The 11,174-nt window shown below is 37.1% G+C and overlaps 1 protein-coding gene across 1 annotated transcript; it reads right to left on the bottom strand.

The window, feature by feature from the left end:
• Positions 1-4,500: 4,500 nt before the first annotated feature.
• LOC149232618 (flavonoid 3'-monooxygenase CYP75B137-like) lies at positions 4,501-8,430 on the bottom strand. The gene is made up of 2 exons (XM_089376525.1): positions 7,353-8,430; positions 4,501-5,134 (listed from the first exon to the last, which is right to left on the bottom strand). The coding sequence occupies exons 1-2, from the start codon at positions 8,283-8,285 to the stop codon at positions 4,505-4,507; spliced, it is 1,563 nt and encodes a 520-aa protein (XP_089232651.1). The 5' UTR covers positions 8,286-8,430; the 3' UTR covers positions 4,501-4,504.
• Between the last annotated feature and the right edge of the window lie 2,744 nt (positions 8,431-11,174).

Here is an 11,174-nt window from a genome sequence, read left to right as displayed (position 1 = left end):
GAAGGATCAAATCCTTAAGGTGCAAACTTTTCCTCAAGAAATTTCAATCTAAAAAATGATTTCACATAGAGGGAGCTAGAGTTAAGATGGATTTATGATGGTTCATTGTAAGTGTGTGTACACATGTACTTGCATGTCAACTCCATGTTGAGCATGAAGAGAATTACACATATCCTTCATATTGAACAATATCTCATTGACATTTTTTAACCATAAGAAACTTTTTACACATAGAGTTCGCACATATTTTTAGTGAAATACTTTTCAATTCTTACTGTTACTATATATTTTATAAATGATGCACAAAAATTTGAAAACCTTTTGTTATGAAACCAGCTAAAGAAAAGATAGAAAAGATAGATCAATGCCTTAGAATTCAGCCTCTTCGAGGTGGCAACCTCCTTTACATTACATAAATGAACAATTCTTGGATGATATAAATGAAAAGACCTCCTTTCTATATATAGGAGTCTAAGGGGTCAAAACATAATCAAACCCGACATAACAATAATAATGTAAGGGCACAATAATAACAATAGTGGGCTTCTATGGGGCACAATAGTAACAACATGGGCACTACATGGGTACATCAATATAATAAGTGGGTTGTACTGATAACAATAAGGGGTTACACTAGTAGTATAGGGACCTAACATGCCCCTCTCCTTCAAAAAGCGTTGTCCTCAACGCTTGAGTAGTTCATGATGCTTCTGTAAAAAATTCTTGTCCTCCCATGTGGAATCTTCAGCAGGTAAGTTCTTCCACTTGATGAGATACTCTGAAATTGATTGATTTCGTAGCTGTCGGGTTCTTGTTTCTGTGACTGCTCCAGGTTCCAATATGATTTTTCCTTCCTCTTCAATTTCTAGCAATATTGTTTGAATTGGGATCTTTTTCAACTTTTGAATAAGTGGCCATACTTCTTCGTCCTTCTTCCATTCATCCCTTGCTTCGTTTATCCAATCTAGTTGGATAATAGAAATAGCACAAAACAATGCTTCCACATCCTCATCCTTGAAGAGTCTTCCCATTCGGTAAGGTTGCCATTTTTTAAGTGCATGTAGTATTGCCAACATTTCCTTCTCATAAATAACTTGCTTGAGATGTAGCAGTAAAAATACCCAATCACCTACATCAAAACATTTTTCACTACGATGTTGATCTACCTGTTGTTTCGTTTGATTTTGCACCGAAATGGTGTTATCCTTTAAAGTTTGGAGAACTTGTTGTTGATGCTCGATGTGATCTTTCACTGCTTGAACCTTTTTCTTCTTTATATGTCCTTCTATCTCTAGAGTTTGAGGAGTGGTAATTTCTTCCAATCCTTTACAAGATATGGTCAGATTCATTTCTCGATGCTCGATGTGATCTTTCACTTCTTGAACATTTTTCTTCTTGATATGTCCTTCTATCTTGATAGTTTGAGGAGTGGTAATTTCGACCAATGAATTACAAGATATGGTTGGATTCATTTCTTCTTTCTCGATGTGATCTTTCACTTCTTGCACCATTTTTTTCTTCATATGTAGTTCTATCTTGAGAGTTTGAGGAGTGGTAATTCTTGCCAATGCTTTACAAGATATGGTCTGATTCATTTCTTCTTTCTCTGGGGTGGGGTCCTGGCGTATATCTTCTTCTTTTGATGTTTCTTGATCCTTTTCTTCCTCCTCTTCATATTCTATGTAAAATAATTTCTTCTCAACACACTTATGACCTTTAGTGCATTTGCTATCACAATTGTAACAAAGCCCTTTTTCTCTTTTTTCTTCCAATTGTTGTGGTGTAACCCTTGTAGGTTGTGGAAGGCTAGGAGAAACAACACTTCCATATGTATAGTTGTGAGAGGTATGCTTCTTGGTTTCCATAATTTTGCTTTCCACTATGTCACAAAGCCCTTTTACTTTTTCCAATTGTTGTGGTGTTGCTCTAAAGAAGGTGTTGCTCTTTGTATCCTCATAATGTGTTATCATTTCCTCCGTGAAAATTAACCACGTAACAAGTTGTTTATGAGAACAAAGCCCTTCATACCATAAAAATTGATCCAGTTCTAAATATGAAGATGCAATACATACCTTTTGTAATAGTGGTACACCATGTAGATCAAAATATTACTCCATCTGAAGTATCCAATTTACCGGATCCTTGCCATCAAACTTCCTCATCTTGCTTTTTCTTAATTTTAGGAGCTCGATCTTGAAACGACTGTAACTCTGTAATTTCGGATCTTTAAGTTCTGAAATTGCAACCTATAGTAGCCCTCTGTGTCCTCTTTCCAATGCCACCAGTCTGATCCAAATTGGATTCTCCAAGAAAGAGTTATTCACAATCTCCTAAGATGACCTAATTATATACCTTTCCAAAGGAGTGAACTTGTATGAAGTGCCACGTGTCACTGTTTTGACCTTTGGCTCTGAAAAATATCTACAAGAAACTACATTCTATCCTCTTTCTGTACCTTCGTATGAAATTTCAATCCGATGCTCAGAGAGAAAGTTATGACAATTTTCCCCAGGTCACCTGTTTGGAATGTAATTCAGGAGTCTGCAAAAAGACCAACTTCCTCAAATCATATCTCCGCAAATATAGCGCGAAAAGCTCTGAAATTTGGACCCGAGGTTCAGTTCGATTTCTTCTCAAATGGGCTTTTCTTTTAGCTTCCGAAACGTCGCAGAAAAAAAATTATAGCGAAAATGCCACGATGACCTATTTGGAGCAGCGAAACCTTAGAATCCAAAGCTTTGATACCAAATGTTATGAAACTAGCTCAAGAAAAGATAGAAAAGATAGATCAACACCTTAGAATTCAGCCTCTTCGAGGGGGAAACCTCCTTTACATTACATAAATGAACAATTCTTGGATGATACAAGTGAAAAGACCTCCTTTCTATATATAGGAGTCTAAGGGGTCATAACATAATCAGACCCGACATAACAATAATAATGTAAGGGCACAATAATAACAATAGTCGGCTTCTATGGGGCACAATAGTAACAATATGGGCACTACATGGGTACATCAATATAATAAGTGGGTTGTACTAATAACAATAAGGGGTTACACTAATAGTATAGGGACCTAACACCTTTAAAAACATATATTAATGAAAATTATAATGACTTGTGGTCTCTTTTAGGCCTTTGATTGTTTGAATTGATTCACTATCTTTGATCTCCATATCTTCAATAAGCTAGTGTACACTATTTTTCGTCTATTCTCCTTGTCTTGAGGTTGCAAACTACCACTCGTGAGATGCCCTAGACTAAGAATCTTTGTGCATATTCATCACCAAATTCCCTATCATAGTCAAATATGTCACGCTGAGCCTTGACCCAAACACAAATAGTCATAATAGTTGCAACTTTAGAGATGCATTACAATTCATAGTATTAACTTTAGAGGAGATGGAGAAATTGGATGTTCTATTTCCTTTACTAATTTCCTAGTTTTCCTTGAGCTTAAGCTCTTGGAGATCAAAATAGTTATGGGTATATAATCCAAAACCAAGAGAAACAAATCAAACTTCAGCCTTTGCAATTTGAACATATCATAATTTTAAACCTAGAGGTTCTTGTGTAAATCCATCATAGAATTGAGAGAGACAACACCAATAGACACAAGCCACTAAGTAGGGAAATGACACCCACAACAACACAACCAAAGTAGGAATATTGAAGTTAAATATTGAAGAGTTACAAACTAATCACCCAATATACATTTCTCCCAATAAATAGAAGCAATTCCAAACAATTATAAATGAGTAATGCCCGACAATTTAAATTTGAATCTTGGAAATCAACTAAACCTATTGTACACATGTCAAGTCCATATTAAACATTAAATACATTACACATCTCCCTTATACTTAACTGTAAATAATAAACCCACTCAAATCAATTAAATCAATTAATACTATTAAAATTTAATCTTAAAATATAGTAAAAAATAAACCCCACTCAAATCAATCAAATCAATTAATACACCTCATAGGGCAATTCCTATTTCCACCCCTATTGAAATATAAATGCGTCTGACATGCAAGGGGAATAGGAGTTGCCTGAGCTCCTAACATGCCAAAGTCAACTTTGAGAGAAATATAAATGCAAGGGAACTCCTATTCCCCTTAGATGTTAGACCGCATTTATATTTCAATAGGGTTGGAAATAGAAATTGCCCACCTCATAGATCATGTTCACACTATATTACTATAAATATTAGGTTATTTGACTTGCTTCGTCCTCTACATTATATCAATCATAGAGTTACCAAATAATTGCCTTCGCTTTGACGAGACGCACTGATGAGGGAAACTCAACCCGCCTGCAGGCTCACCCTTACATTCATGGGATGAATAAGTGCTTAGTGCTCAGCGACTCTGAAATACAAATTTACGGAAGCCGAAAGAGAAACTAACATATTGACACGACGTCAGAACACCGACATCGGTGCCTCGGTTGAACGTAAGAAACAGTATTTAGGTTCTACATTAGTTGTAGAGGTGGTACATTAGTTGTAGAGGTGGAGGGGAAGCCGAGCTGCGGGAACTACGACGAGCGGCACTGCCTTGTGCATTGTGAGACCGAAGGCTTCCCCCATATCGAGCTTCTCGGGCAGCTGGCTGTCGGGAAGAGACAAATCAAAGGAATGAAGTAAGGTTGCGAGCATGAGCTGTACCATGCGGATTCCCATGCTCATGCCCGCACAGATCCGTCTGCCTGCGCCGAACGGGATTAGCTGGAAATCGCTGCCCCTAACGTCGACATTACTGCCCACAAACCTGTTCGGATCGAATTCCAATGGTCTCTTCCACACGTCCGGGTCCCGCTGCATACCCCATGCGTTTACCATGAGTCGGGCGTTCTTGGGAATGTAGTACCCCTCTATCTCGCGCGCCTCCGCTGCCAACCGAGGCAAGAGCAGGGGAGTCGACGGGTGCAGCCTGAACGTCTCCTTCACCACCGCCTGCAAGTATGGAAGTTTTTGTAGGTCCGACTCCTGCACCCTTCTCTCCTCCCCGCTCACCGCGGAATCTAATTCCTTTTGGCATCTCCTCATCATCTCTGGGTGACGTATCAGCTCTGCCATTGCCCATTCCACCGTGCTCGAAGATGTGTCCGTGCCTGCTGTAAACAGCGTCTGCACATTGATACGTTGCAAGTTAAAGTGAAATATTAAAAAGAAAAGCCTAATCCCAATACAGTAGTTTAAAGATGCTATGTTTTTGCTTTGCAAACTATTGAAAAATTCTGATAGGATTTCATCAAATTTAATAGAAATTCTGGTTACAGCTATCAATTAAGTTAATTAATTTATCAGAATTCAAAATTCAAATTTTATAAGTTGGAATGATAAAATTCCAATGAAAAGTTTTTAATTTGGAAAAAAATCCAGTGGGATATATATATATATATATATTTTTACAATAATGTGTTTAGTTAGTTTTTTTCCAAATTTGGTATAATTTCTAATAATTTTAAATAATATAATAGTTTTAGATATATAATTTAATAAAAAAACATATTTCTTTTTTCTTATAAAACTTTTCTTTTTTCAAAACTTAAATTTAATCTGATTATTTAGTTTCAAAATTTCATTTTCAAATTTTTTTTATCTAATAAATAAATATATATTTTAAATATATTTAAAATTAAATCTTAACTCTCTTCACAAATTCTCTCATTCTCTATTTTCTTAATTTTCTAATCTTCTAAAACGATAATAAAATTGAAAAACTAAAACTTTTCCTATTTTATAATTATTTATATCTTGTTTTCTTTTTGGATGCTCGCAGTTATCTATACATGTTCAACCAAATACTAGCCTTAGTATTCTATGCGAATAAATCTTATGTAAATGAATCTTGAGAAACATTATCCCTTTAGAGTAAGACTAAAGCAAACCAGCACTATTGACCAAGACTGCATTATTGACCATGGTGGGCAACCTCCATAGAAAACACTGTACTGACGAAATATTGTTTTCTTTGATAATATAGGTGGGAATGGACAAATCCATACAGGAACGGAACTTAATTTTATCTAAATATTTGTTAATTTTATTTTATTTATTTATTTTTAAAGACATTAGTGAATATAGTAATTATGGTTTTTAATGGCGCTAAATCTATTTTTATTCTCAAAAAATTTATTCAAACACTTTCAAAATGCCTTTTTTTTAAAAAAATCACCAATTTCTAATAAAAAAAATTCAACAGTGTGTAATGAGAAATTTACCATCTAGACAACCCATTCCCAATAGAATAATCTAAAGAAACAAAACATTTTTTGGAAAACAATTTCAAAAAGTTCATTCCAACGCTTTCAAGATGGAGTTTCTTGGAAAAAAAAAACAAAAATCAAAATCCCCAGATTCCAATGAGGGAAATTCACCTGATTCTAGCGAGAAATTCCCAATAGAATAGTCTAACGAAACAAAACATTTTCTTGAAAAACAATGAAAATTTAAGCACCTTTGTGATAAAATCAAATGAAAATTTTTGGGGCAGGTGGTGGATTCACAATCCACTGCCTTGGTCCACTTGGTTACGTCTGCCCCCGAAAAAACCAATACCAATTTCTCTATTTACAGTCATTTCTTGGTCCAATTGGTTAAAAACCAATACCAATTTCTGTATTTACAGTCATTTCCTGGTCCAATTGGTTACGTCTCCCCGGAAAAAACCAATTTCTTTATCTATAATCATTTCTTCCCAGAAAGAAAACGAGTTAATGCACAAGACCTATATTATATAGTATATAACTTCGATCATAAAGATCAGTTTCCAGTAGCATAGCTTCTTAATAATTTTGTAAAGCTTCAGCATATTCCCCTTTGACAGATATTCCCGGACCACCAGTACAACCTGATTTTTTTAGGCACCAATTTTTTTTATAATAATAATCCATTTCCAAAATAAAAAAAATTAATTCAAACCATCATCAGATTTCTTTAAAAAACAATCTTCACATTCCACTAACCGCCTCATTGTCTTGCATTTCCAATTCCAGACAACACCATAAACATTCTAAGGGGATCAGAAGATAGTACTTCGGGAAAATCATCGGAGAAAAGCTGAAGAAAAGCATAAAATCTGACCCAAATTTTTTGGAAAAAAAAGATAGAAAAAAACATAAAATTTGAGGGAGTACAGATTTCAAACAGTTGTTTATATTGAAAGAATCTTAATCTTCTCGATCAAACTGCGTGGAGGATTTTTTATCCCACCTGAAAAGTGAGACAGAATAAAAAAATCCCAAGAGTTTAATCGGGAAATTCTCTCAGCATAAAATCTGAGCAAAGAAAACAGAATGGAAAATTGCAATTTTTTTTGTTAAATCAATTTAATAAGACTCACTAGCAAAAGGGCCTTGATATCGGCATCCGTAAGATTCCCTCCTTCACCATCTGCATCATTTCTAAGATTCCAAAGCACACTCAGAAAATCGGCCCTCTCTCCTCCATTACAGGACAAAGTCTCGTGCTCCTTTATCATCCTACTGAAGAACTCATCGAACCTGTTATGCAGTTTTTTCATCTTTCTTCGCAGTCCCTGCAGATCCATCCAAGCCAAAGACGGCACTAAGTCGCCAATAATAAACCTCCCGGCCAATTCCATTTGCTCCACCACCATTTCCCTGAATTCACCCGCGGTCGACCCCTGTGAGTCGAACACGCGCCTGCTCAACATAATCTGCCCGAGAACGTTGGCAGTGCAGATGTTGAGCAGCTCCCCGAGGTTAACAGCCTTTCCTTGCCGCTCATGGTCCAGAATCGACTTCAGCAGCATCCCGACCTCCGCCTGCCGCACCGACTGCAGGTCGTCCAGGGCCTTGCCGGCAAAGAGATGAATATTACAGACCTTCCGTAGCATTCTCCAGTAGGGGCCGTAGGGAGCCATGGGGAGGCCTTTGGAGTCGTAGCCGATGTATTTGGCAGCTGAGTTGCCTGGCCGACTGGAGAAGTTGAGGTCGTTCGTTTTGAGGCACGCCTCCGCTATCTTTGGCGACGAGACGACCACCGTGTCTGTAGTCCCGAGCTTTAAATGCAAGATCGGACCATATTGCTTCGCTAGCAGATAGAGCGAGTGATGGGGCATGTTGCCCAGAAGTGGAAGGCTGCCAATTAGAGGCCATCCAGTCGGACCAGGCGGTAGAGGGAGCCGCTTTCTCAGACTCTGTTTAACCACACAGAGCAAGCCTATTGACAAGAGGATCACACTCAGCGCTTGGCCGAGGGTCACCCTGAAGCTCGCAATAGAACTCTGGAGCAAATCAAAGGTTGAATCCATGGCTGCTTACCCTTTTTAAAATTTATATTAGTACTATGTGCGCCCCTCTATATCCCAGCGTTAAAGCTTCTGGCAAACGAGTCAGTGGGATTCTGCAAGTCGTGATGAAACGGGCCAGGCCGCCTATACGTTAGTTGTGAATAAAGTGGTTTCACAAATTCCTGCAATGGAAGAGGGAGCGGACATAAGAGCGAGATTGGTTGACGGGATTCTGCAGTTCGTCATTGCCCGCCGCCCATGCGGTAGTTGGTGGGTGGTTATGATTTTTATTTGTTTCCGAATTCGTTGAATTTAGGTGTGGGTCAGTTTTGTGAATTATTATATTTTTATTTTTAAATTTTTAAATGATGCACTGAGAAAAATCTTTCAGAGTTGTTAAACCAGTACGAACGTCATATGTTTAGGGGCACTTCCAAGTAATATTAATTTTGAGGAATATTAAAGGAAATTGAGAAAACTAAAGTTCAAATCTTTTTGTTGTGACTAAGAAGTGGATCAGCAATGAATAGTGATGTGTGGTTTGATGGTAAGTCTATTGTGGCGAACCCTCAGAGACCATAGTTGTTCAAATCTCATTTTTTCATTTTTGGTGGATGTTAGAGAAGCAGATTTCGTGATTAAAAAAAAAAAGAAATGGACCAACACCAGAGTCAAATAAAGTTTATTAGTAGTTATATCCTCAAAGGTGCTTCACCTTGTCAAATTTAGTCACCCGCATATTTTTAAAACATAATCAAAGCATTTTGTAAAATAGTTTTTTGGAATTTGATGAATAATTACAAATTAAATTTTATATAAATTAATTAATTGTTATGTTGATAGGTGTGTTTATTTTAAAATAAGGTTTTGTTTTAATTTATGGATAATTATTTATGAAGTAGATAGTGGAGATTTAACTTTCACAAATTATTGTAGAATATTTTTATTAATAAGTACAAATCACGCTTTTTTTGTGAGATAGTTTTTTGGAATTTGAATTAATAATTTAAAGAAAATTAAATCTTATATAAATTAATTAATTATTATCTTGATAGGTGTGATTATTTTAAAATAGGATTTTGTTTTAATTTAATTATCAATAATTATTTATGAAATGGGTATAGAGATTTAACCTACATAAATTATTGTAGAATATTTTTACGGTAGTCTACTTTATAGACAAAATATTCTCTTTCAGCATAAATCACCAAAATCCAGCTATACAATTACAAACAAGAATGCAATTTTTGTTGTTGCTTAAAATACATTTTTGAATATATAAATGGATTCAACACTCTGAATGTTATAGACATTTTTGTGCCTTACAGCATGAAGCATGAAATGTCCATAATCTAAGGGATCCAAAGTCCCTAAACATGTTGTTCCTACTCCTAGAGGAACAAGGTCAGCAAACCACAGCATTAAATATCAGTTCTCCACCTGAAAACACTCAAAAACAAGCAAATTTTGGATCATGTCAACTGCTCCACTGAGCATCTGCGCTGAATGTCAAGTGCTCCACTCTGTACCTGCGCTGAATGTCAACTGCAAAGAAGGCCACCTGTGCTGAGTGTACTTGGACAAGTGGCACAGTCATTCCTCAAGGTGTCAGCGCCCAGGAAGCTTCCAAAATGACACTTGGTTCAAGGAATTCGCCTGGTGATGAGTAAGAGGGTCTAGATCTCCAAGTGGAAGCAAGAACCTCCAAGTGGACTCAAGAACTGAAGAATAACTGAAGTGAGAGAGGACACTAGTCAGCTCTCAAGTTGACTCATCCTTTCTCCAAAACTCCTATATATAGAGCTCTCTCATGAGGTCTAGGGAGGCTGGAATTTTGTGAATGTAAGGAAGTGCTGTTGGTTTGAGTATAGAACTATTGGGTGATTTGCTTTGAAGGAGGTGAAGAGGAGATTTCTTTCTGCTGGGAAGGTGATGCTGGATTGGGCCTCTTATGGTTGTATCACTTCCTGAACTTTACTTCTTCCATTAATAAAGCATTTGAGGTTCTTCTATATGCATGTGTCTCAATGATGTATTGTCATACTTGTGTATTTGATTTATTCTAATCCTTGAATCAATTATGAATGTATGCTTCTTGTAGTTTCCCTCTCTTGCCATTTTGCAGGATCTTGGTGTAGCTGGGCCAGTGAAAGAGCAAGGAGCTGGGAGCAAGCAGCAAGGAGAGAAGATTGGATCAACCATTAGCGAAAGATATCAGTTAGTGGATCCCTTTCTCCCCTATTTTACTTTCATAAAGAAGAAATCTTAGATAGCTTTGCTTCGATTGTTGCCGAGGTACTATCACCCTTAGAGTGGGATAGGGTCATTCTGTATTGGATACTTTTCCCAACAACAAATTGGCGACTCCGCTGGGGATCGTATCTTGTTTGGTTGTTTGTGTTTTTGCTATTCATTTCCTAAACACATGGAGTACCGAATCGAACTGCATTTGGATCTTTCAAATGCAAAGTAGAGGGCAGCTACTCTAGCTCAGTTTTTGGGCATGTTTATGATTTGAAGAGCTGATCCACAAGGACTCTGAACAGCTCTTAGTGATAGCTTTTCATCCTCCTAATTACCCTTTAGTGTGTACTTGATTGATAGCTTTTGATTTGGCCAAAAACTGTGAATTTTTTAGCAATCTGTGACCCGGAAACCAAGAGAAACGAGAGTTTCTCTCTTCATTGCAGGCACTGTGAAGGCAGTCTGCATTTCATCGCAGGTCCCGAAGGGGCTACCTGTGCTGAATGTCAAACTGACAGTGTACTACCTGCGCTGAACCAGTTTTGCCTTGTGCAACTGGGGTTCCCTGCTGTTTATTGCCCTGTTTTCATCCTTGTTTTTGCAGCCTGTTATCAGTCAATGTACCTATCTGAAACCACCTTTCCTTGCCACTATTCCGCCTCGGTT

This window comes from Pinus tabuliformis, chromosome J (assembly GCF_031772625.1).
Source record: "Pinus tabuliformis cultivar Carrire ecotype Pingquan chromosome J, CPIR1, whole genome shotgun sequence".
In the NCBI taxonomy this organism is placed as follows: Eukaryota; Viridiplantae; Streptophyta; class Pinopsida; order Pinales; family Pinaceae; genus Pinus; species Pinus tabuliformis.
Note: the sequence above shows the minus strand (reverse complement) of the source record. Positions and strands in the feature narration are given on the sequence as shown.

Bases quoted from the DNA above. Each gene is read 5' to 3' on its own strand.
- LOC149232618 (XM_089376525.1), bottom strand. From the start codon at position 8,285: ATGGATTCAACCTTTGATTTGCTCCAGAGTTCTATTGCGAGCTTCAGG. The intron at 5,135-7,352 runs GTGAGTCTTATT...ATCAATGTGCAG, and splicing joins ATATCAAGGCCCTTTTGCTA to ACGCTGTTTACAGCAGGCAC.